The 26,961-nt window shown below is 36.0% G+C and overlaps 1 protein-coding gene across 1 annotated transcript in view; it reads right to left on the reverse strand.

Annotated features, from left to right (window-relative positions):
* Positions 1 to 1,393: 1,393 nt before the first annotated feature.
* Positions 1,394 to 26,961, reverse strand: part of BTBD8 (BTB domain containing 8) — a 39,623-nt gene continuing 14,055 nt past the window's right edge. Inside the window, exons 7-18 of the mRNA XM_057373170.1 lie at positions 26,535 to 26,631; positions 25,816 to 25,904; positions 25,500 to 25,602; positions 21,360 to 21,542; positions 20,402 to 20,539; positions 19,232 to 19,361; positions 16,623 to 16,684; positions 14,938 to 15,571; positions 14,529 to 14,619; positions 13,821 to 13,960; positions 10,465 to 12,783; positions 1,394 to 9,113 (exon numbers count right to left, since the gene is read on the reverse strand). Coding sequence (XP_057229153.1) covers positions 8,644 to 9,113; positions 10,465 to 12,783; positions 13,821 to 13,960; positions 14,529 to 14,619; positions 14,938 to 15,571; positions 16,623 to 16,684; positions 19,232 to 19,361; positions 20,402 to 20,539; positions 21,360 to 21,542; positions 25,500 to 25,602; positions 25,816 to 25,904; positions 26,535 to 26,631 — 4,456 coding nt within the window. The 3' untranslated portion in view covers positions 1,394 to 8,643. The remainder of the gene's footprint in view (positions 9,114 to 10,464; positions 12,784 to 13,820; positions 13,961 to 14,528; positions 14,620 to 14,937; positions 15,572 to 16,622; positions 16,685 to 19,231; positions 19,362 to 20,401; positions 20,540 to 21,359; positions 21,543 to 25,499; positions 25,603 to 25,815; positions 25,905 to 26,534; positions 26,632 to 26,961) is intronic.

A 26,961-nucleotide genomic window follows, 5' to 3' on the forward strand; every position in this document is an offset into this window, starting at 1 on the left:
GGAATAAAAAATGATTCCGTGTAAATATCTTTAACAGGTGAGTAGATTTCTGTTGCTTTCAGTGTAATACTGTTAGAGATGGGCAGTACATAAAATAAAAGGTAAATTATTACATTAAAAAATTGTAACTACAAAGAAATACAAATACTGGATTTAGGTTCCTGGGATACCAGCCTGATGGCCACTTATTGTGYGAGAAGTTAGACAATCCCAGATTCAGAATATCACTTGAGCGGCATTAAAATACAATGATGGATAAGTGTGGGACAATGAGAAAAACCCAGTCCTTAACAGAAATTGCTCACGTGTTGGCAAAAATTTATAGCAGAAACTTAATAGATTTCTGCTTGTCACTTATATTTGACAGTAGTTTGCATTTGAAATAAAAATAAGAGTCTTTCTGAGAGAGAACTTTGTGAGCAGAATGGATCTTGGACCCTGCACTGTGTCCTGTAAGAGGTGCCCTGGCCTAATGCTTGTCTAGTTCATTGTGATGCTATGGGACATGCTGAACCCCTGGGACTCTGCCCAAGGGACACTTCTGATAGAGGTTTGTTCGGCAATACCATTTGAGTCTGAATTCACTCCATGACTTGGCTTTCTCTRTTCTTTGAGCCTGAATGTCACAATGGTAATTAAGTAGACCTTGGACTCAAAGAAAATAGTTTTCTGGATTATGTGTTCTTCAGAGCATTCTTCTCCACAGTGGTTTCCTTTCCCAAAAGGGACTTTTGAGGGATCCTGTGCTATCTGACAAGCTATTTTCCTRCTTATGGTTATCCCTGCTGTGACAGTTTCTGACATCTGGCTGGTCTTAGCTTTAAATCTCAGRAGCATTTCTTTCCCGCATACCTGAGTGGTGCATTTCACATATAGGTGGAAGTGCTGTGTCTGACAGCATATCAGATAATTCCTGGAAGCAGAGTACAAAGCCCCACTTAGGCAAGAAGAGAAAGATCTTGGGATTAGAACTCCCRCATGATGAAGATAATGGCATAAGCRTTTGAATGAATAAGTAATTTATGACAAGGGAAAACCTCTCATCAAATTAGTCTTTCTTTGTGCTCTCCTGGCCCATATCCTGTATGTTCTACATCAGCACCATTTTTGATTTTGTAGGGCTGCTACAAATGATGGGGCTGATACATAGGTATCTTCCTCTCTATGTATTTTTATATGAAAACTATGTTGATCTTCACACACATCACCTGCCCTGTTCTCTGATGATGTAATCAAAGAAAAATAAATTCTTTCCTTTTGAAGGAGAAAAAGGAGCGAGGGTTCACTAAACAGATAGAAAAGRAAAGTTTTTTGCAATTTACAGAGTACGAATAAAAATTGATGTCAGCAGTCCACAAGTTGAATGAAGTACATGACTCAGCATTTAACCACATAGGATTTATTATTTTCTGTTATACAGAAATCAACTAAGAACCTTCAGTATGTAGCATGGGAAAGAAAGGTTKTGGAACTATGCAACCATACAGATATTCTGGAAACAGAAGACCGTGTTGACAGGGAGTAATTTTGAAATAGGATTATTAGGCCCCAGCTCATTTTCTAAGTCTGGAAAGCAAGYGGGTGGGAAACATGCAAGCATTCAGGTTGAGAGTTTAACAACCTCCCTCCCCCTCCACAAGACTGAGTGCTCAAAATATTCTAGGATCATAAAGCCATGGACTACAGGTAGTGAGTCAAACTTTTCTCCGTATGCATCCCATTATACATCTATTGGATTAATCTTGGTTACTAGAACATGAGAATCCAGAAAAGAAAGACTGAAGTTTTTTTTCTCTACAGATACAGGAGGGCATTTTGTTAAAGGTAAGAAGTTTGACTTAGAGGTGGGTCTCATGTTTGTGGGTATTACCTCATTCTGTGAAGGTCACAAACAGTTTTTACACTACCTACACTGAATCTGGCAKGTACACAGGGTTTGTCCTATTTATACTGATCTTAAGTACACAGATATAACTCTACTGGCAGGATGTCATGCCACACTCGAAAGAGGGTTAGTAAAAAAGTGAAGAATGAAAATTACTTCATTAGACACAACTGCAAGAAAATTGTAAAAATTCCTACATAAGGATTGCATAATTGAGGATGTAGGTTTAAGTTGGTGAGATCAGTCTCGGAAGTGTTTTATGCATTTGAGGTTCATAAGCCAAAATTTTACTCCAGTAACTAGTCTTTCTGTCCAGACACTTAAATAAAGTGATCTTTATAAATGTGGATCTGATACCACTCACCCAACTTCAGTGGAAGCTGAGAAAAAGTAGTCACTGTCACTTGAGTGCATAAATACAAAGTATGATGGACTACGTGGGTAACTGGGCAGAGTCCCAAATTTGTGCATGTGGACCTCTGTTCAGGTTCACTAGAATATGCACTCTAATCCAGTTAACAGTCATCATGTGTAAGTAACATAAACCCTATTTTGACCATCAGTGTCCTTGTTAAATGTAYCTAGTTACTGAGTTATAGTCAGCCCCTCCAGATACTGAGGTCTGAGTTACTGAAGACATGTATTCATATTATCTGTGCAATAGCAAAAGAACTTTTGTTACATGCAGTGCAAAAATTTGGATTTCTCAGGACTTTGATTTCTCTAACKGGGCAGTCTTCTGAGCAATAAATTAAGGAGAACAGGGAAGCAACTTAATGGAATTCTGTTATTAATTATTTCATACTTTAACTGCATCCAGATGGTTCATCAGGATTAGAACCTCATTAAGTTGAGTACCGTATAAAACACAAGTATGCACAGTGCTTGCCCCCAGTGTCAGCTCCATTACCCTTTCTGAAAAGAGAATGTTAAGCTGAAAGCCAATCTGCAAATGCGGCTGTGGATTCACTTCTGTGTTTGCAGAACTGTGGCTTAATGGAGTGTGCAGTACAGATTGCAAAGTACGAAAGGAAGGTCAAATACAAGAAATAAACAGGTGTGTGTGCATACCCGCTCTGTATAGCTTCTTCTGTTTTTAGTTACTGAATGTAAAAAACCCAAAGAAATTACCAAACACAGTATTTTTCCCCAGGTGATATCCATTTTTTAGATAAATCACTTCCCTCTGTTACAGGTTTAGTTTCCTTAAACACACAGTTGTTGCCAATAGGAAGAAGCTAGATTTTAAAATAGCTAAAGAAGACATTTGAGCTTTACTTTTTCCAAAGTTGAACATTAAAGCTTATTATAAAAAAAAACCCCAAAAAACAACAAACCAACTGCATATAGCTTTTGTTCAGAAAGATGAAAATCAGTATGGATTTTCTGCAAGAGATGAAAGCTTCTAATTATACTGGATCTTAGATCTAAAAGCCCAATTCTAGGGAATCATCTGTTGTAATAAAGCTGCAATACTTCTCATTTTGTCTTTCGTCCTCAGTTCCTGTGTAGTCCTGGCAAGAATGTCATCCATCAATGTACAAATGTTAAATCACCCCAGTCATGAAATATTAACAGAATGCATACAATTATGACTCCTAAATCGAAATCTTTCTAGCTGTAATTTGTCATTCCTACAATTGTACAATGTAGAGTAAAACTAGAAAACTACGAAATAGATCTATTGGAAAAATAGCATTTCTAGTACATGCATTAACATAGGCAAGCCCTGAACCTGCTTCAGCTGAGGTCAACAAGAGTTTTTCTTTGACATTAGTGAAAGCAAAATAATGAATTTTTAGATGTCTTGGTTCTGAGCAACAGATGAACAACATAAGAGCAGTTCTTAATTCCTCCATGCAAAGGTTTACATTTTCTGGAGCAAAGTAGAATGAGCATGCTACTTATTATTTTCTAAATGGCAATAATATATATTGAAATCTTGAAATACATATAAAATAGTCTCCTACAATCTGCACCCAGAACAGGTATGTGCATTTCTTTTTTAACATATTCCCTAAAACAACTGATGAACAATGCTAGGGGAACACATCCTAGGAACAGTCTTTGTAAGAAACATGGGAAGTTCTCTTGCCCTAGTTCTTCCAAAATAATAAAATTTGCAAACTCAAAAATTGAGTATAATTTTGAAATAATTAAAAACCTTAAAAATGTGGAATAATATTATTAAACATGTACAGTTCAGTCACATATCATCCAGAACTTGAAAATATTGCAAGCTAGCCATATTTCTTGTACCTAATTAGTAATATTTTCCAACAATACCCAAAGTAGTTTTATTACAATTAGAATAGTTTAATCTCAATATACCTCTTTCCTATGAGCACCATGTTTCTGCCTGCTGACTATATCATAATTTTATGTGCTATGGACGTTGATGAGGCCCTAACAACTGATCTAATTTTGAAATTACCCTTGCTCTTAGAAGGAGGTTGGACTACAGACCTTTAGTGATCCATTCAGGCCTGCATTTCCTGTATTTCTATGATTTTTCTGCAATTTTTCAGCAATTCTATGATTGTAGAAAAGGTTTTTGCAGGGGAAAAAATTACGAATTTCTGAAGTGTCCTTTCCATTACCCCTACACCACAAAAGCAGATGTCTGGGTTTTTTTATGCATTTATCTGATCACTTGTAGCAGTCCAGACTGCCTGCTGATCTCATTTCATGCTTACTTATCTCTCCTGATCTTCACTGTATGTCTCAGCCGCTGCATTTCTTTTGCTTCACTATATAAACATGCTATAATCTCATGCATTGAAAAAGCAAACCAAAATATATTATTAACTGTTCTGCTTTTCTAACTGTTATTTCTCTCTCAGTGGTTAGGCTCAGTTTCCTTCCTGCAACTTTGTCAGGCTGTACCAAACTGGTATATGCTGCCTTTGACTCTGCAGGCCAATCTCATTTTGACCACAGTCCCTAAGAACACTTTATTAACTGACCTCAAAACTGGTATTTTATACTTATCTGCCTTATGGGCTATGTCCAGTGAGGCCAATGGTGCAGTTTTCCTTAAATCCTGTCATCCTCATTTGACTCCTGTCTCCATCTTTTCATTTCCTTTGCTTCCTTAATTTCCTTTTTTAATAGATTATTTGGAAGAACCTCCACTTTCCTCAGTTTTCTGTAGGGTTCCAGATGTTTGGCCTTCCCTTTTCTGTCTGCAATATCTGTTGGTTGCTTACTCCACAAATGCAATTTTAGCTGTTATCTGTATGTAAAAAGCTTCTCCAGTCCAGACTAGATGCTTAACTTTCCAAGTGAAAAGAAAGGTAATTATGTCTACAGGTAACAGATATCACTTTTGGAGGTGTAGCCTTTTTAAAACTTAATACATTCATATGTGTAAAACATTCTTCCTTATTTTTCACTTTTATAATATGCCATTCAACGTAGGCCAAATCAGGGTCAGTATCTCAGACTCTGATTTCCAAGTCCTCTCCTTTAAATTTCATTGATTTAATGAGGTAGTATTCTGACTATGCCATCTTTTTAGTTTCCTCACTGACGCTCCTTCAATGTTTGATCAGATGTATCTATCTTGTCTTTACTTTAGAGGTCTTTCAGGACCTCATAATTGCTAATCACTTGGAGCCCATGACACCAGATTTGATTGTTTCTCCAAACCTTTATCCATTCTCTCATGCTTTGGAGAATAGGCCAATACAGTAATAAAATCACTGTCAGGAGCCAAAGAATTCAAGTGACTGATAGTATTAAACAAATAGCCACCTACACCTGGCTTAAAGCTTGAACATCCTCCTGAATGAGGTCAGGGTCAAACAATTTAGGCAGCAGACAGGGCTGCTCAGGAATATACATTCTTCGAGCTCCCTTGTTATCTAGCCTTCAAATCTCACCCTCCAGTTTCCCCTTCTCATAATGCATACAGGAGAAAAAATGACTGTTTAAACCGATGATGTGCTGAAACCATTGCTAATCAGCTAGACAAATATTGACACTCTCATTTTACTTTTCCATTCATGTGCATTTTTTTTTGTCTTTTGTCTTATCCTGGATGCTAACCACTCTGTGGGAAGTCTTTGTTTTTGTTCTTTGTTTGTACAATGTCTAGCCAGTGGGATGCTGGTCTGATTAAGCCTCACAGGCACTCTAGTAACGCGAATTAAAAACAATACCACTTTCTATTCCTGCTTCTTCTACAGACACTATGTGGCTGTGGGAAGCTGAATTCTGTGGCTGCCTATGTACCAGCTGAACAATACCATATCCTAATCAGGGTCTGCTGCAAAATTGTTAAAGGAATTGCAACAACATCTCTGGGGAYTTGAAGAGAGAAGCTAATTTAATTTTGATACAACAGAAAAAGTAATTGCAAAGAAAAAAACTCTGATCTAAAAAACCCTATATGTGATTGTATTTCATACAATAAACCTAAAATTTTGCGTCAATTTTCAGTGTCACTTTATCAATTCAGTTAGAAGTTAAAAATATGGGCAAAGCAAAAAACCGACAAAAGGAGCCCTTCTTCACTTTCTGTCACTTCTCCTTTCCATCACTTCATCTTGTTTAACATGTGAATGCCCACTGTCAGAATATTATCAGGATTTTAAAGTTGATTAAGCTTTTTGATAAACAACTTCTACTTTACTGCTTTACACAGAAACTGAAAAACACTATTACTTAGCCTTCTGAAAGAGCACCTCTTGAGTTTCATCTTTTATTATGGTTAATACTAGAGTTTTTTATTTTATCCAAAAGATTATCCCTATTGATATACCTTGTAAACTCTGAACATGAAAAATAGGTTTTCTTGATGATTTGCACTTCTAAAGGTGGYTCTAACTCCCTCCATATGAAGACTGGGTTGAATATAGCATATTACATTTACAGTATTTTGCATTATAGTATCTCAGACTATTTATGTTGCTGCTAAAAGAGTAGATGAAAGATTTTTATTTTGAGACTGAACATCTTCCATGAGTTTAGAGTCCTCCACTGACATAAAGAGAAAGGAAGGTTTTCTTTTCTTCCCCTTACCTTGATCATAAAGAACAAGGTAAAATTGTTTCTCCATTCATTTTGAGAATGAAACTTAACTTTTACTTTTGTACCAGAAGTTCAACAAAGTGGCTGTCTAGATAATTTTTTTTTGCCTCAAAGCTCTTTATTATGTCAAATCCAAAGTAATAACTTCTTTAATCATACACTAGGGCAACTTCCAACTTTCCACAGAACTGCGTTTCTGCCTAAGAACAAAAAGAAATGAACTTTGTCAAGAAAATTAAGGTGCACTGCTGGAATTGTGCATAAGCTTGCAAAACTGACCATGTTGTCAGTGGTTACAGCCAGCTTAAGTTGTGTACTTACATAGTTTCAACCAAAATAGAATGTTAGTAGCCTTTTACTGCTATATGGCACCCACTTCTGAAGGCACTTCTATTAATGACTAAGAGGAGGTAGAACACTTCCTTTTTAGATTTTAAGCTGTGTAAAAGACAAGCCCTACTGTTTCCATAATGCAGATATCTTAAGAAGGTGCAACATTTGCAGGGAAAATAAGCCTGTATATTTCAGAAGTTCTAACTTGGTAAGAATTACAAATAGTTTCTCAGTCCTTCCTCCCCTGTCAAATCAGAAAAGACAGTCCTATCCACAACCAAATAGCCAAAAGCAGCAGAATGATCTGTATATCCTATTTCACTCCGAGTCAAAAGAAAGGTTATGATGACATTTAGTTTCAATCTATAAAAGCTACACTAGAGATAATAATGAAGATGCAGGAATCCTATTACCACTCCTAAAAATGTGGCTTCTAYGAAAACAAAACCAAACCAAGTTCCTGAGAATCTTGCTATGCATCAGCATCAGAACAGTGCAAGTGTAATTAATTAATTCTTGAAGGTAATTCTAGCTAACATCAGACTTATGAGTAACACTGACCACAGCTTCAGAGTCAGATGTACTTTTGGAGACATCAGACATGCTGTTTCTTAGAACAGGAGCAGCATTCTACTAACTCCTTTGAATTCATGCAGTATGCCATTTAAAATATTTACTTAAATGCGTGCATTTACAAGAAAGAAACAGTGCTCTTCATATAGCACAGACCCTYTGAAGTCTTAATATTTGAAGAAAAGGCAATTAAAAAGATTTATTGGAAACTTCAGAACAAACCAAAATACAAAAATCAAATCTGGAAGAAACAGATGAAACAAGCTGCTCATATTAATAAGGCCCAAGGCAGATTCAGATTGAAACATTTTCTTTGAATATAAAGATGTTTTCCTGTCATTTAAAGTAGTGTTGGCACACATCACCTTTTGACACAACCATTCTGAATCTTTATTGTTGTAAATTGATGCCACCATATAGAGAGGAGGGGAGAAGGAAAGGAATAGCTCTACTAATTGTGCATTCATCTTTAAATTTTTGATCAATGAGAACATTTAATGTCAAAAAAGTAGATAAAAGGGAGGCTGGAAACCCAGATTTTTCTTTCATGTCATCTAGTTTTTCTAACAATTCTAGAAAATACATGCTCAAAATTCATTTTTAGAAAAAACATACATTTAAGTCCTGAAAAATTATTGTACTTGTGATTAAATCTAGATTATAAGTTAATGTATTTACCTCATTTTATCAGAAAGATTGCCTCAGTATCAAGAATTGCGTGTTCTTGACTGATGCAGTATTTCATTATTGTACGGAAACAACTCATCAAAAATAGATTTGGGGAATGGGTTGGAATTCAGTTGCAAAGAGCTGACACCTTAATGATGGGTTTCCAGTTCAAGAATTGTCCATTCCCCTTGAGGGGACGAACAGTCTTCAGATGAAAAGCTTGCCACTGTAATGCTTGCTGAGGAATCGTCAAGTGGAGACATGAGTTCAGTCCACCTGCTGAATGTGTCAACTTGTGATGTACCCTGAGGATTCGAACCATCTCGTGCCAGAAACAGTGTCTGATTGATAAGACATTGTGCTAAGTTAAGGTCTTCAGGAACAGAGTTTTTGAAATCTATATTTGAGTCCTGCTCAGATAACAATTGCCTGAGTAGAGTCCAGTCCTGTTCTGCAAACTGTTGATCTTCAAAATCCACCTCTAGAACTGCTGTTTCTGAATCCATCCTCTGCTCAATTGCTTCTCCAACATCCATCTCATAAATTGGAGAGAGGGTTTTTGGAGGCCGATGTTCATACATGCAGGTTTGTGCCATTGTGTCATAATCATCTATGTCTCCTGAAATAATTCACAATACTGTACAATGTAAAAATTGTAGATGATCCTCCCCTCAGGGCTGTGTAGAGCAAAACTTAATTCATTCAGGAAGGACAATCCAATCAGGTTAAAAAAGGGGGGGATAGAGGATTATACAAAATTGACAAAATTTGAGGCAATTATTTCCTATATAAAAAACAAAGTATGATTTATAAATTAAGTTAAAGCAGCAATCACCACTGGTAATTAACAATAACCTCCATAATTAAGTTTCTGATACAGAAAATGACAATGTAAATATACACTTAATGCACATGAAATTTCTCATTTACTACATAAATTAAATTTAGACCGGGAGGTGCATAGAGGGAATTAATAGAGAATGATTACTGAATGGTGACGTAAGCTATGTCAGCTTAGAAGAGAATTAAAACCAAAATTGTTTATCCACAGGCTTATTTCTACACTGCACATGCAAGGGCAGCTGCAGGCAAGGGCAAGCAAACTTAAAAAAAAATAGTACAACTTTTAATGTCTTCTTGTTCTGTGGTCTGGCTGAACATAGATCATCACCAGTGCTTCATTACTCTCGAATACACAATAGTTGTAATCAACACTATTGTATATTTTTGATGGGATAAACAGACTGAGTTATTGATATAAAGAAGACAAAACACAAAACTAGACAAGTATTCATCTAGCTACATGAAACAAGTTAGAACCTTTTTGTATATAAGCATCAGGTCTAAGTATAATCTCTCTTTTAGGAAATAAGTTTTTACTGGTAAAATTTAGAATTTTAGACATCTCGTAAGCTTTAAAGCAGAGTTCAAACCTACTCCCACTATTGTATATGGCAAATATTCAGTTATATTCAGTGGGARAGTGATCCAAATTTGTATATAATATATAAATAAATAAATTACAACAATAATGCATATAGCTGTTCAGGTAAACAGTTCAGTGCGCTTTAGTTAAGGTTATTACTTTAGTTATTGCACATCCCATTCAGACATACTATGTGTTGTCAAGCAGACAAAACAAATACTAAGATTCCATCAAAAGCTGATGCTGTCAATGTCAGATTGGATCAAAAATAACTGAAGTACAGACAACTGCATCCAATCTTTCTTTTAGCATTACATAACATCTCTTTTCTTGTAGTCARGTTTCTCATTGACCAGCAGGGTACTGACGGATGTTTCAAACAGACAGGCATTCTCTACCCAAGTGAAATACTTAAAAATATTTAAATTTAATATAGTTTCAGCCAAAATTACTTCAGTTCAGGATTCAATCCCAGACAAATTGCCAAAGCTTTCCCTATTAATTTGGTTTTGAATGACTGAATGTTTCTATTTCTGTACATTACCTGGAAGGAAATCAGTATTAGCGCATTCAGTAGTTGCTGGTTGACTGTCTCTCACTTGACTTTCCTGAGTCAGTATCTGATTCTTACTGGCTTCTACAGGTTTTGCAGTGCTGCTCTTTTGCACATCAGAATTAGCTTCTCTCTGAAGATCCAGATGACATGGTCTTTCTTGAGATTTTGCATCATTGTCCAAGTACTTATTGCACTGGTGAAATTCACTAGCCACCTCATTCTTCATATTTACTTTCTGGTTTTCTCCTGGACATGGGCTACCTGCTGAATACACTTTCTCTGGGCAATTTTGTTCAGTGATTGAAGCACCTTGATTCTCCTTTCCTGGGATTTCAGTACCATGAAGATTCGGGAGAGTTCCACTTTTATCTGTTCTATTGTCTTTATCCTTGTGCTGTTTGCCATCCAGGAATCCATCTTCAGTTTCCAGTGAGTATCTTGAATAAAACGTCTTTCCATGGTGCTCTTGAGAAACACTGTCAAATACTTCTGGAGTAAGAGAATCTAYTGAGTGCTGACTTGAAGTGTGAGTTTCCACTTTATCATCAGCTCCCAATTCTTCACATTCATCTACTGAAAGTAAAACAGATCGTTTGAAATTTTTAGTTTTAGAAAACTCCTGACTTGCAGTATCATTTTCTGTTGCATCCTCAAAAGCTAAATTATCAATTCCTTGGAACTGTTGAGTAGGAACATTTGATGGTGGAAAGTTTTCTGCAACGTTCTCTGCTTCAGATCTGTCATCTTCTGTTTCATCGGCAGAAGAAGAAACTTGGTCTGCTTCCTGAGTAAACTGTGCATTACCAAAAGTAGAACTTTTGCTTTCTCTAGTAGCGGTCCGTGAACTCTCTTGATGGGACCAAATTTCAGGTCTTTTTCTTGGTATTTCATCATCACTTGTTGAATTAACACGGAAGAGATCAGAACCCTCTTTTTTCATTTTCACTTCAATTCTTAGGCTGCTATCATAAATTTTTAATTCCTCAGGTGTACTTGTGTCACTGCTGCTTCTTCCAAGAAAATCATGACATAACATAGTACTGCATTTAGAAATCCCTCTTTCATTGGATCCCTCATCATCCTGAGAGCCTCCAGCATCATAATCTTCTGATCTTGGTTTTATATCATCAGAAGATGTGGTTGCACTGCCAGTGTCTGATTCTGGACTCTCTTTGGGATCTACGGCACCAGTACTCCAGTGGTCCACAAAGGGAATTTCTGCATTTTCATGGTTTTCTGACATTTCCATGGGATCGATAAGCTCTGTGTAATTCGGTGAGTATTTTTCTGTTATTTGTTCTGTGGAACATTCTGAAACATCATCTAAATCTGTTGTAACTGATTTATATTCAGTTGATGTATCACACAGTTCATCAACTGTAAGAAATCCCTCCACACTGATCTGAGGAGATGATGTTTCATCCTCTTTACTGGTTACTTGGGAAAAGCTTGACAAAGTGTTTTCACCATTGTTAAAACCTGTTTCAGGGTTTATTTTATCACTCTGTTCATTACAGACTTTTGTTCTTTTTGAATCTTTCACCAGTTCTCCTAAAACAGTAACCTTTTGATTGGTTTCCTTGGAAAGGTCTGAATATCCATCACTGGGAGACTGTGCATGAAAGTGAAATTCAGCTGTATTATCTTTCTCTGGATCTTCAGTCTTTCTAATTCCAGTCTGATCTCCACAGATTTGTCTTGTTTCCATGTCATTTTGTAGTGAAACGTTCAGTTTATTAATAGTTTCTTCTGCAATTAGAAGAGAAGATTCGGATTGTATTTTGTATTGCACATTTTCAGAAGAATCTGGTAATTTTTGTTTATTGGTTTGACAGGACTCCAGCAATTTATTGTCATTGCTACTTTCCATGGCAGGTTTTAAAGATTCATTTGCAGAATTGCGTTCATTGTTGTCATGAAGTGGACCTGCTATGGCATCAGCCGTGTTTTTCTCAAGTTTCTGTCCTGAACCTCTGTGCTCAGAGGTGTGCACATTCTTCTGGACAATAGGAGACTCACTCCTTGAATGCTTCTGGGCAGAGGACTGAGATTTTAATACAGCTGTTTTCTGTTTTGGGTCTTTATTATTTGTAATCTCAGCATTCTTTGATGGAGCCAGAGTCTTAGGTGTTATTTTTGCAGTGGCTTTTGTTACAGGTGTTTGTGATTGTTTAATACTCTTCTTCTTAGCTGAAGGGTGTTTTTCTGAGACTGTTGTCTGAACCAGGTGTTGTAACACATTTTTTTCTTCATTATGTTTTGGAGACATTYCTGATTTCAGTGAATTTGGTGATTCCCCCTGAGGTCCTAACAAACAGTAAAAAAGACTATGAAGGTTGCATATGCCAGTCACAGTGTATTCACCCATTTTAGGGTAGTGTTTGTTTATATTAAGAAAAAAGTTACTCAACTTTTTATGTAACTAAGGAATTTAAGGTTTGTAAAGAATTAAGATTTGAAATAACAAATAGTATACAAAAATACCATCYTGGCACCTTTAAAGCAGTTAATAGAATACACATACAGGAATTACTTCAGCCTGTAACTGACGTAGTCATGCCTAGAGTAGAAAGCAGCAGCTCTCTAATAATGCATACAAACACTACACAGCAGCTTAGCCCAGGAAGTGATGAGTACTGTAGTCAATTTATTTTGTAAAGGAAATGAACAGMGGCAGAAAATAATTACATTAGTTTAATGTGATTAGAATACAAGAATTAATGTCCCTGCTCAGTTAGAAAATACTGCAAGATCTTTAATAACCCCAAGTTGATATAACCTGTGTTTTCTAACACAGTGCATTTCAGATAATATAACTTGAATATTGGAGCTTCAATCCTTAACACTTTGTATGCTTATAAAGCAGTGTTTCTGTGTTCTGCAGAGTCATTTCCTACACTTGCTGTCAGTAGCTGTTGAAATCAATATTTGTTTAGGGGCCAGTATCAGTAGTGCTGCTGCTAGGGGGGAACACCAAAGCAGGAAGGCATCAAGCAGTCTGCAGTCCAGATCTTTGATGCTCATTCCAAATGCTTGACCTACAAAATGTCTGTTAAACTCAGTCATGGTTCCAAATGCACAAGTGCAGGGGATCAGGAAGACTCTGCAATGCAGATGAAACAAGCAGAAGAAAAACTGACTGGCAGTGAAGACTCTCTTTTAAGTATTTTGAAGTTGACATATTAATTTGCATTTTACAGTTTAGGACTGTCACTAAAAGTGAAATATGGGAAAAATCCAGAATTCTTCAGAAGATTTTTCCAAATACTTGTGCTAAAAACCAAACAAACCMCAAAGCTTTGCAAAATAGTGGCAGATGGTTTAATTGCTGTATGAAACTTTACCTTGGTTCTTGGGAGAATTGGTAGGTGCATTTTGAGTCTTTTGCTGTGCTGCAGAATTGGTACTCACATTCCCTTTCTTCTTTAGAACAACTTGTACATTTTGCTCATTACACCCTTTTCCTGCTGATTTTTTTGTCAGACTGCAAAGAAATTATTATAGTCATTATTTCCAGGCTTAAAATTAGTGATGTTTAATTATATTTAAACAAGCAATATAAGTGTTTTAGTGTGCACACATATATAWAACCATTGAAAGTGCAACTTTTTGAAAATAAAGAAATTGAGTGCATTTCTAYATCTATATGTTCAATTTATATACAGACATATATATATAATGACCCATTTCACAATTTCACAGTGCTTCAGCTGTCTCCTGTCCAGTTTAATCTAAGCTATTCCAGAAACTTTAAGTTTACAACACCTTGTGTAGTCATTAACTGTTCCAGTATGTAGAATTCTGAATGACCTATAACAATTTAAAAATGATTAGCATAAAACAGTCCAACACAAAAGCCAAACCAATTTTATCTTTACAGCAATGTTTCCAATAGCTAACTCAAATTCTTTTGCAAATAACATCTACAGACAATCATTCACAATTAAAAAAAATATCTAACAGGAAGTTTAATAGTTCACCTGAAATCTTTGTTCCCAAACTCGTACACTCACGCACACATATGTAAAGCAGCATATTGATTTGTAACATACCTGCTTGTTGTGACATTAGCCTCAAGCTCAGTCTTTTTTTTTTTGGTGGTGACTCCATTTGATATCTTCACAGATGCCTTTGTTTTCACTACTGTAAAGTAAACTTAAAGTTAATTATAGGGAGAAATGCATTGCACRTAAGTACTGGAAAAAAATCTAATATATAAAGATCAGTTATTGAGAAGACCATACATGCTAAACTTGTAAAACATTTACCATTTTAAACTAAAAATAGCCATTTTAGATGGCTGTTAATTGACCATAGTCAGTTAATACTCATTTACAGGGGAAGAATGTCACTCATCAATTTATAGTAGATTTTCTTAAAGCTTCCCGGGCTGGTTTTCAGTGTATGACCAGCCTGAGGAAATCAGAAGACAACTTTTAAAAAAGAATAATAAAAAATTACCAGTCTGTTTTTTCCCTTCCTCTACCAATTTATCCTCTTTGGGTTCCTCTGTCTGTTCACTGGCAGTCTGGATATCCGTGTTTGAATTTGCTGACTTGCTGGACGTTGCTGCTACAGTCACCAAGGAAGGAGATTCCTTTCCTGTGGCTTTTTTCAATGGCTTTGTTTTGTTCTGCATGCTTGAGGTTACTGTCAGCACTTTAGGTCTGGCACCTGCAATTTTTCCTTCATGATTCTTTAGTCCTTTGCTACTTCCTGAATTTTTCTGTCCACTTGCAGATGACGTCTTTTCTATGTCTTGCTTGGTAAGCATGCTTTCGGCCTTCACATTTCCATTATTTTCTATTTTTGTCTTTATAACAGCTCTAGCCTTTGGCGAAGCAGCTTTTTCCCCAGGTTTGGAATCCTTAGTAATCTTGGAAACTAATTTTTTGCCATCTTTCCCTTTTACATCCTCATGCTTTGAAGTCTTATTAATAGTGTTTCTATTGGTTGATGCATGTCCAGATGCTCCTAATCCATCAGATTTCATTTTATCCCGATTARTGGAAGAAGCTCCCCAGCAAACTTTCTTGCCTTGTTCTGCCCGGGAAGTATTCCTTATACCAACAGATGCAGTAGTAGTTTTATTTAGCTAGGGAAAGGAAAAAAAGGCATCAGAAAAAAACCCAAACAAAACATTTTTAACACGAAACTATCAATAATCTGTAATTTCTGAAACACATCTACTTTTAAAATAATATATGAATCTAAAGCAACAAGATTCAACATAGAAATAAATTTATATATATATATATATATATATGTTATTTAGCTCAGTTTGCTGGCTTTCAAGAATATAAAAGTACTGCTCTGTGTAGAGCAGATAGAAATATATAAGCTGAGTTTCACTTTTACTTTGGAAAAATTACTTTGTAATATTTACTTATTTATATTATGTGTTTCTGCTGAAGTAAGAAAATATTTTTCAGTTATATGTGCATATTTTTCCAAAAAGGAATACAGACTACACATTATTACAAACATAAAGCCCAAAATTATTTTACAATACATGTGATGCTTTTAACCATTACCAGCAGCATATCTGCAGAGAAATGACATTCCTGATTCTCTCAGGTGAAGAGGAATTGAAACATGGAGAATTAAGTGTGTGAAAGGGAATCTTTGTGATACCAGTGTAATTGCGAAGTATGCAAGACTGTCAAATCATGTGAAACCCACACTGGTTTTTTATCAATTAATAATATAGTTTTGAGTGTGTGTTTCAATAGAAGAGTTGTTGAGGGCACTAAAAAATATTTTTCAGAGCAGGAAGTGTAGCAGACTCAGTGTTGTGGTGGCTTGTAATAATAACAGAATTCATTAGCTCAGTAGCAAACCATTTGCTCTGGGAAACAGATGAGTTTCATTATGTAGCAAGAGAGGAATGTGAGATTCTGAACACAAATTCCTGTCTTTTATTTGAGCTTATCTGTTTGAAAATGTAGCAGAACACAGTCTGAATCCTAAGATGTTTCCAGTAAKCACTGATTCTGCAGAAACAGTTCACAAGAAAACACAGATTTTTCAAAACCAAGTTCCATTATGGAAACATGGAAAATTAGTATTAATTTAAAACAAATAGTGAAAATCGTTTTGTTTGCAATTATGTGAATGTTTTTTTATATTTGGATATAAATGTTTACCTGAGAGCTAGTGAATACAGGTTTTTTGCCAAGTCTGCGGTCATCACCCTTGTCAAATGCMGCTGTAAAAGGAACAAGCAGTTTCTTTACTATTTGGCAGGAAAGAAGGGAGACAGAAATCAAGCCAGCCTACTCAGTTAACATCATGTGGAATCTGAAAACACTTCTTTGGGTCCTGTAATTATTCTAGAAAGGCTAATTTTGGTGACATGGCAAATGTTAAGTGGAAATACAAGGTTTTATGTTTGGAACAAAAAGTGTGGGATCTGTAATGACGTCACATGGCCATAAGCAAGTTATTTAACTCTTCTGTTTCCCCATGTCCATAGTAAGACTTTTGTTTATCCAAGCTCAATTCATTTAAAGCTAGCAGTGCACTGAGACCTTTGAAAGTGTACAAAATTTACAAAAAGATACCTTTAAATTTAGAGAACTAATGACTTTTAAGTGTGTCGTTATTTATAAAACATTTATTTATACTACATAAAGAAAATATTAATTACATTAAATTATATTAGTTTTCAAAAGTGGGCAAGCCAAAATATCTAAATGTACACACTAAGGTCATAGTGCCTTTTTAGATAGCATGCTGCGAAATGTCATGAGAATTACCCGTGTGATTGTCATGTGGAGTTTACAGGCAGTGAATGCCTTTTTTTAATCTGATGTACTCTGGCAGGAAAGCAGTTTTCAACAAAGCTTTTAAATCAATTGCACTTGTAGAATACAAAAAGGATATTTATAGACACTGTACAGACCTAGAATCGATAGGTTTCATTCATGTCTGTATTCATACTTCAGTTGAAAAGAAGGTTTTGCAAAAAATATATAAAAAATGTAAGCATTCAGTGCCTCATGATTCTGATGTACTATACATGGAAACAGTTTTTGTATGTGTAATACAAAAATTCTGCTGAATTCTTACTAAAGATACTAAAAATAATTTTTATATAGGTCTCTAAAAATCACACAAAAGGTATGCTGAAAATGGCACCCCAGGGATCTAATCCTTTTTCTAGCAGTGACTCTGCACATTAATACATACCAATATATTAAGACAAAATCCATATAAACTTGTGCCTAAGAAAACACAAGAGATGTAGTAAATTAAAAAAACCACATTATCATCTGTCTTCTTTTGGCATTTTCCCTCCTCTATTATAGCCTTCTAATTCCATATAGGCTAAATTTCCAGGAAAAAAGCTACCAACAGAAATATTTAAGATGAAAGTTGACTTAAGTTATCCTACACTTACTTCACCTGAAGATTAAAATTTGTCTAATATTGTGCTATCGCTTTGCCTGTAATTAAAACCAGATAATTAATGCAAACATTTCAGACTTTTCATATATAAAAGGTGAGCAAYTTCAGTTAAAATTTAACCTAAAAGAAAACAAAACAATTTCTGRCAAAACAAAACAATTTCTGAATTTGGATAACTAAAACACACCTTGWTTTAAAATACTCTTTTGTATTGAAAGCACTAGTGTAAAGTAGCCTAAACATTATTCACAATAAAGACATGATCATCTTAAAAGTAAACCACCCCAAATCAGAACAGCCCACCCTTTTTTTCTAAAGCCAACTCCTTCGCTTCTGAAGGATCTTATAATCAAGAAAGAAATCCTAACCCTGTTTTACACAGTAGCATGAGATATTTGACTATATCTGTAAGTCATGCTTAGAAAGACTGCCACTGCATCTTTCAGCATGTAATTGTAAAAAATAAAATTTTCATCTGCCTCTATGCATAAATGCTTTTATAACTATTATATCCTAGCTACTGTCTTTAACAAAAAAGACATAAAAATGTTTATTTCTTCTTTGAATCAAAAGTGATTTGAATTCAGAGAAGTATTTAACACTCTTTTCTAACACTGTACTGTCAAAGCTAATATTAAACCATAACCTGAACTCCATCATCAGTTCCACATCCTCAGAATACTCATGTACTTCAAAACAAAGGAGCGTTCAGAACAAAAACTCCTTTTAGTTGCAAGTGCTGTCTGTTAAAACGTTGAGAGCACACCATGCAGCTCCTTAGGGGCTCTCTGCAGCAGCAACACAAGATCACAATGCCAATCAGCCGAGGAGTCCAGCTATCTGCATTTGCTCACAGTGCACAGGATAAGCATTATGCAAGAGATGAGCAATAKTTATACATCATGGAGAAAACGATAAAGGATAGAAACAGAATTCACAGAATGGATAATCTGTTTTGCGCAAAGTTAATTCATCCACAGCTCTTATYTCCTTAAAAATGAGGCAGATAAGGTTTTTAATCCGACTGCAGTGTTTTCAGTAATTTAGAGTAGCTGTAAATAAGAATAGAATCCATCTACATGATGGTGGGGGTGGGGGGTTTCTATCATATATACTCCTAAAAAGAAAAGCAAGGAAGACTCTTCACAGAAAATGACTTACTGATTTCACGTTTGAAACTAGCTAAGCGTGCCATCATGCTTCTATTCTAAAACACCATTTCAACACACAGAGCAGCATGAATTTTGCTTTAGTTTGTATAAGGCTGCACAATTCCATCTGCAATGTATCTACTAACACAAACAGATTGCTAAAAAATTCTAATGCCATTTGATGCCAGACGTACCTGCTTGTATTTTCTGTTGATGGTCTGGCCTCACCAGCTTCCAGCCTTCTGTGTGACGAACAGCATAAAAAGACTGAACCAGGAAGACCCAGAGCTTATCAYGCAGCGCCTGGATCTTGCACGTAAAACCCTGTGTTCAAGTAACAAATCAGCAGCTGGCGAGGGGCATATTGTCATAGCAACCAGTCATTATTCCTTTCAGAATCTACTTACTCCCTAAGCTAGATCAATGATGTCATCACTTATATTTTATAACGGTCTGGTAGATGGAGATGCTGTTTTTCAAGGATTATTGCCCACCACAGTGATTTTTTCCATACTTTAAAACCTGCAAATTACAGCACTGGTAAACACTACATCGCTCTCATTGCTTTTTTTTTTTTATTTTCTTTTTCTTTTTTTTAAATAAACCCCATAATAGCTCTTCACTGTCAGCTGTGTCACAACAAGGTCATATACTCCAGGGAAAAATAATGTATTTGATTMAATTTTCATTGCTTTGACCAAGTAGATCTACAATAGCATCAGATTGCAGCAATTAATTTTTCATTTATTTTTTATTCTTTGTCATACTATTTATGAATTATTCCCAGAATTACAGTCAACCACARCTTAAATGTCATTATTTAGATTGTGTGAATATACACAGTATGTTACAAACACGGAGCCTGAAACCTCCACCCAATCCAAAAAGCACACATCGGATTAAGTGTCAGTCCTTGCTTTAGATGACAGTTTTAAACAAGACCAWATGTACCTGTGACTTTCACAAAAAGGGGGAAAAATATTTAGGGAGATGTGTTAGAGAAAGTGAATAAGCTCTCCTCCCCTGTGAGTTTCAGGTAATGCAACATTTTGATAAGTTCTTTTCTTATCACAAATTTAAAGTGATAGTAAAGATCAATAGGGCAGTGTTGCTTATAGGACTTATATTTTCAGTAATACACAGGAATTTTTTGATTCCCATGGATGGGGTGTCTCTTTAAAGTAAACAAATGCCTACATTTCCTGTACTTCCAAAATGACCTTGGATTTATGCAATGCTTTTCTGTATGACCCCAGTTGCATGACTGAACCATCTAAGTTCACACCACATCATTTGATTTGAACCATGACACGAAACAATACCAGAATAGTTTTTCTACAAACACTGCACACTGAAGAACCTACCATCTCCTTTGCATTTGCAGCCTCCAACAACATATCCACTGCTACAAGAAGAAAGCAGCTATTTTCATTAGTAATGCTTTTTTCAATTGCATTGAAAATTAGTTCTAGAAGGTCAGGTTTGCTGCTCATTGCCTGTGCCTGAGGAAACAACAAAAGGCAGCCGTTTAAAACAAAAGAGTGTACTTTGTATGCAAAAGCATTACTGAGCAGAGAGGATCTGCTATCAAGCTGTGCAGGAGGTATTSCAAAGCTGAGCATCTTCTTTTGTATCCATTCCATTACCCCACCCCTCTCCATGCCTCCAGCAAATTATCCTGAGGCCTCTCTCCTTAACCGATTTTTTGGGAACAAGTACGATGTGATGAATTTACAGCCTCATGCAACTCTGGATCCAAAACCAAATAATTTTAAAATTTCCCTATTTATTTTTTACTCCTCTATACACACTAAAAACCATATTTCACAAGACAAATAAACTGGCTGGATGACTAGATATGGTCTCAGCAGAACCTGCAGCATTGCCACATTTGTGCAACTCACAACAAAAATCAGTAGAAACTTAAGTACACTGCTCATACTCACAATCTTGTAAGTATGTGCTGTTTGTTATTCCAGGGGTCCGAAACATTTTTTGAAGCTGGGATCCATACTTAAGTCTTTGCAACAGAGAAACTGTCCCACTAAACTTTTGCTTAACTGAAGCACATGATGTGAATGCAGTATTAGCCCTGCATATCAAAACATTTATGTGCTTTCAAAAAAACCTGCAAAAATCCACCCCCCCCAAATCTTAGTGCTGCCTAGGTGTTTTTTGTTTTTTTTTTTAAATTTTTTTTCATAGAATTATCCTTCAAAGCAAAAATTAAAATGATTTCAGTAATTTAGCAGCCTGAACTTTCCAAAATGGGATTTAATTCAATTTATTTGGAAGCATATAATAACTTGAGGGCACTTTTACCTGCAACAAAACAGAGAAACCTTCACTTTGTACTACATGTAGGAAGTTTGCAACAATAAAGGTAACACATTCCTCATGCAGCCGTGATGCCAAGGCCACAGCTGTCTCCGTCCATTTCACTTGGGGAAGGCTATTGATCAGCCGGTCACTCTCCATCAAAAGGAAAGCCGCATTCTTGTGGTTCTTGAAACAAAAACAGAAATTAGCCTGTTGCCAAGTAATTTCCTGAAGAATTGCTGATTGCAAAATAGCTTCTGTTCAGTTACTGAACTTTTACGCAGGAACCCAATTATGTAATTTTCCCCTTATTTAAATAAATTTGGGTTTTTATAATTTGTAATATTATACATGCCTTTGAAACTAGAGCAGAAAAAGAAAACCCTATTGGTTCTGTTTTGCCTGAAGTGAGGTAGTAAAGTTTTCAGTAACTTTTACTGTATTTTTTTTGACAACTGTACCATTACATATTGCAGTCTTGAAGAAAAATAGGCAAATGTTAGGTGGAGAAAGTGAACAGAGGAAAACACTATAGGCCACTGAAAGATGTGATAAATTATTGAATAAAACAGCTAAGTTGAGGTTTTAGATGAGTGTGGATTGCCTAGCATTTGGGATACAGAGAAAATACTTTCATAATTATTAATCCTTCTGCTTTATATAAAGGAGTCAGACAACAAATATTTGTCTTTCCAGATGGAGTTTTAACTGAACTTACCCTCTTTGTTGTCTAAAGTTTCTCAAAGGAAAGTAACTGTTCTGTTTCAAGTTAACATTTCAAACATGCAAACAGATTTGCTAATATTTATTGCCCTGGTCTGTGCCTTCAGTTCTTTCATGCATTGCATCAGCACAGTACCTGAGGGCAGCTTCTACTGGCTAACACATCACTTGAAAAGAACTTGGAATTTACGGTTATCCACATTAGAATGGCCTGAAAGCTCTATTCAGCATGGCCTAGCAGGACACTGATAAATTATGGAATAACACTGGAAAAAGCAACAATCCAGATAAATATTTGACACAAAAACCCCTACTGCAAATTCAGATCACAATCACATTTGTCCTGTGCAACTGAGAAAGCAGGGAGTACCTTCTTTGTGCAAGTTAGAGTTAAAACATAAAATCTGACCTTGCGTTGTTAAAGTATATTTATTTTACTCATCTCTGGGCAAATTCAGTTTGCTTCTCTGCAGATCATGTCAGTTAAGGATTACATATATGCTTATGGTTTGATTTTGTTTCCACTGGACTCAATTACAAGCTTTCTGAATTGTCTCAAATACAACCCCTGCTCRCAAGGCAATAAGCATTTACTCCCATTAGACACTTCCAGTAAAATATAAAATGCCTTCATTGACTTCTAATTAAGTCAGCACTTTGTAGAAGTGGTTCTAACTGAATTTTACTTCTTTTATTGTACTCTCTTCCTGACCATTCTGAAGTGGAGTCCACTCTACTTATCTAAAAAACCAATAATTTTCTTGCACTTGTGACAGGTACACATAAAGCACATGGACAGTGCTTTAAACAGCACTCCCATTTTAATGTTTCTGTGTTCATCATTGTGGTTTTCCAGGGATTTTCCCATTGGCAATCTCCTTTTCTTTGGACCATTTTTTCCTCTAAAGGGCTGTCACATTAACAAGGTTTTACGTTATGAAGGGATCAGCAGAGGTACACTGTTTAACTGGGTGTAATAGTTCAAGTTTTACAACAGAAAACTCTAGCAGCAGAGAAAACGGTTGTAAATCACACAGCAGCCCCTGCAAAATTAATGTCAGACCTTTTCTTCTTCATTGCTCAAGCAGCCTTAAGCATTTGTGAAAAACTCTCCCGGGAATTCCACAAATTTTCGGGATGGGTGTCTTAAACAAACACTCAAGAGAACCATTCTCTGGGCAGAAGAGGCTTATGCTTTATTGTTTAATTTTGCAACTCTAGATGCTTTCAGACTTCAGTCCATAAAACTCCAGTGAATCTTGCAAAGACACAGCAACACAAATGTTAGATCAATAGTATGGGAACTAAAACACACTTTAGTCCAAACTGCAAAAAGCCTTCCAGAGAAGCTGTGTACACAGCTGGGGAAGTACCAAGGTGCCATGACTGTTCTGCAGATGCTGGCAGCGTAAAGGTAGCATATGTATTTCAACATGAACTGTAACCACAGCATCTTTATATATTAGAATAAGCAGAGGAGAAGGAAGGCCTGAATATTTACCTTTAAACTGTCCCAATAATGTTGCACAAGGGCCTAGAGAAGAATGTAGAACTGTGTCTACATGTGCTCACAGCTAAAGTACACTACTCATGGTAGTGTGGAGCTGGAGATAGGTGGTGGTTTAACTCTGCACAGCTGTAGATCAGAATGAACTGATCTGTATCATACACAAAGCTATGTCTATATTCTAAGAACAGCTCAGTATACTAATCCAATATAGTGGCAGAACACCTAGCATCTTGAGATACTAGGTGTACTCCTGAGGTGTTATAGCTGCCATCTTTATTCTGTTAGATTTATGCATTGTGGATATTCTCAAGCTTTTCTTGATCACAGAATAAGCTGAGCTGAAAGGTACCCTCAAGGATCATTGAGTCCAGCTCCTGGCCCTGCACAGGACCATCCCCAAGAATCACCCCATGTGCCTGAGAGCATTGTCCACAYGCTTCTTGTCCTCTGTCAGGCTGGYGCTGTGACCACTTYCCTGGGGAGCCTGTTCCAGTGCTARGCACTCTCTGAATGAAGAACCRTTATCTAATAGTCAAAGCTAAAGCCACATAAGTCTGAAATCTGTTGTTTTTCAGGCTTTCACCTGAATATGCAGTTGTAGCTGCCACTCACAACCTGCTGTCTTCAGCATTTGAAGTACTTCATCATAGATGTCCTGAAAAACCCAGTCGCAAGAAGGCTTCACTGTCCTTTCAGTAAGGGGTAGTTGTTGAACAGAACCATTCAAGAGTGCAACTCTTGAACTGGGGGTATGTTTGACAGTGTGCATGTCCATATCTGAGCTATTTAGTTTGGATAACACAGTAACACAGCCATGGGAACAAGTACTTCAGCATGAGAYASATGARATGCCACATATTTAGTTGYCTGTTGTGYSSTAGAACCAAAATCATGCTGTGAATGTTACCTGAGCTTGTTAAATTTTGTCTATGACAATCCATATTGCAGCTATATACATAAACAGTCATGCTTGGCAGCAGCTGTACAGATTTACCTTTATTTCTATATACTTTTTAGGTAGGTTACAATTCAGTGTATTTACAGGCTGARTACTTGACAAAACTTCTGTTAATAGGTCTAGTCCAAATCAATTAAAGTCAACTCTGAGCATAGTTTTATACAGAAATACAATTACAAAATACTTAACTTTAGGCAGGTCTAAACTGGAACAATGTAAGTACGTGCCAAAAAAATGAAAGCTGAGCTTTGGGTGGACCAGTGTAGTACTGTAATCTGAGAACTAGAAGATATGGATACTATACTGTTACTTTATTCTTGTAAAGTCAGCCTGCCTGTAAACAAATGGCTATCACTGATAGCCAGTGATCAACTGAGGTCTGAAAAAATAAAAAAAAAAGAATTCAAACTTGGAATAAATGGACTGTAGATAAAAAGAAAAAGGCAATCACAAATGATGTATGCGACCATRTAACACAGAAATAGATACAGTGATTTCCTATTCCTCACTGTCCAAATACATAATCAGAGAATCATAATATCAGATGGTGTGGGTTGGAAGGGACCTTACAGATCATCTAGTCCCAGCCTTCTGGTTGTAGGCAGGGACACTTTCCACTAGACCAGGTTTCTCAGAGCCCCATCCAGTCTGGCCTTGAACATTTCCATAACGTTGCATTATGATGTCACAGCTGTGTTTCATAAACATATTTTCTATTATTATGCTGGACGTGGATGTGATGATCACTAGACTATGTGCCATGAAGTATRACAATGACATCCCACAATAAAAAGCTTTTAAAATTATTATTTTAATTGGAACTTTTAGATACTATAAATGCACTACAGACGTAAGATTTTTATTATCTTACGTAAGATATTTATTATTGCTTAAATTACATTGTACTGCTAAATAAGGAAAAAAATATTTTTATACAAAGCACACTACTTACCAAAGAGTTAATCAACATAACAAGACAGTTGTTCTGAAGTTCAGTAGGTAAATTGGCAAAGCTTCTCTCTGACAAACATCTTGCAAAATGTTTTCCTACCCATCTGTTGAAAACAGAGCCATTCTTAGGTAAGGAARATGAAAAATGTTCTATCTTCACTTGTTAGCATAAAGTGGTACCTCTAAAGTAATATGAAGTAAAAAYATGTTTAAAATGTGAACATTCTGTATGCCACAATAAACCATATCTTACAAAATAATTTCAACAGAAAGCAGAGAAATTAAAAACAAGCAATATTTTATTTTATTTTACTTACTTCATGCAAGCAGCATATAGGTTTTCCACTCCCAAAGAATGAGCAATAGCCATGCATTCTAGTACAGGTTGCTGTTTGCCAGGAACAGGCTAGAATTGTTGGAAAATGATCACAATTATTGTACATTTTGATTTATAAAAACYATACAGAAGAACAAAATCTTCAGTTCAAAAAGAAGTTAAGTCAGCTACCATGGTATTTGTTTGCCTTTATGCAGTCATCTATTTCCACGTGTCAAAAAAACAGGATTCAGCCTAGAATGAGCCTAATGCATGAAAATGCTCAACTCTAAGCAGGCAGTTATTTGAAAACTAATTTTAATTGAATAGTTTTTTTTTCCTAAATATATACCCATTGAACAATATATGCAAATATTTAGCATTTCCATATGCCCTATRCATACATTGTACATTTACAATGGCACATATTAAAGTATACTCAGTGTAATTTAATACRTTGAATTAATCATGTGGAATACTGCTTTTAATCAGCTGGGGTTTCCAAGTATCCATAAATAGATGGATGATATCACAGGCCTTACTCTCACCATCAGTCCCAGTGAATTTAGCAGATTGACACCTAAAACCAGGGACTGTTGACATTAGCCACACTGTTGACTGACCACATAGTTCTTACATACTTCACTGTGATTGTGCTAAGTAATAGATTCGAAATTCTCAGGCTTTATAGCTCACAAAGTAGCATGAGAACTGACATACCTTTTGGAAAAAGTTGCAGTAATCTCTTTTCAAAATGTAGATAGCTACTTCTTTTAGCCCATCCAGCCCGTACATATCTGCAATGCCCAACATGCGACTGAAGAGAAAGCAGCAGCAGCAGGAATCAAAAAATCCTTGTGATAYAGGCATTTTGCTTACAAGACAATTTATATGCTAACTTCACCTCTTTATTCAGTCAGAACTTACTGCAGAAACAGATTGATAACCAAGTGTGACACTTTCCAAAGAATAATCCTCAAACAGAAACAGATACTGACCTAATAATAATCTGCCAGCCATTGAGTCCAGCCTCCATAAGAGCAAGCCTCAGATGCTAGCTGAGAAACTGTTGAGAAGACTCTCAGTTTCTCTACTTTAAGGATAGCAAATTAAAAAAATAATTGTGCCAGTGGAGTTTTGGAATTTT

Source organism: Malurus melanocephalus, unplaced genomic scaffold, assembly GCF_030028575.1.
Source record: "Malurus melanocephalus ecotype Western Australia unplaced genomic scaffold, MMel_1.1 scaffold_8, whole genome shotgun sequence".
NCBI classification, from domain to species: Eukaryota; Metazoa; Chordata; class Aves; order Passeriformes; family Maluridae; genus Malurus; species Malurus melanocephalus.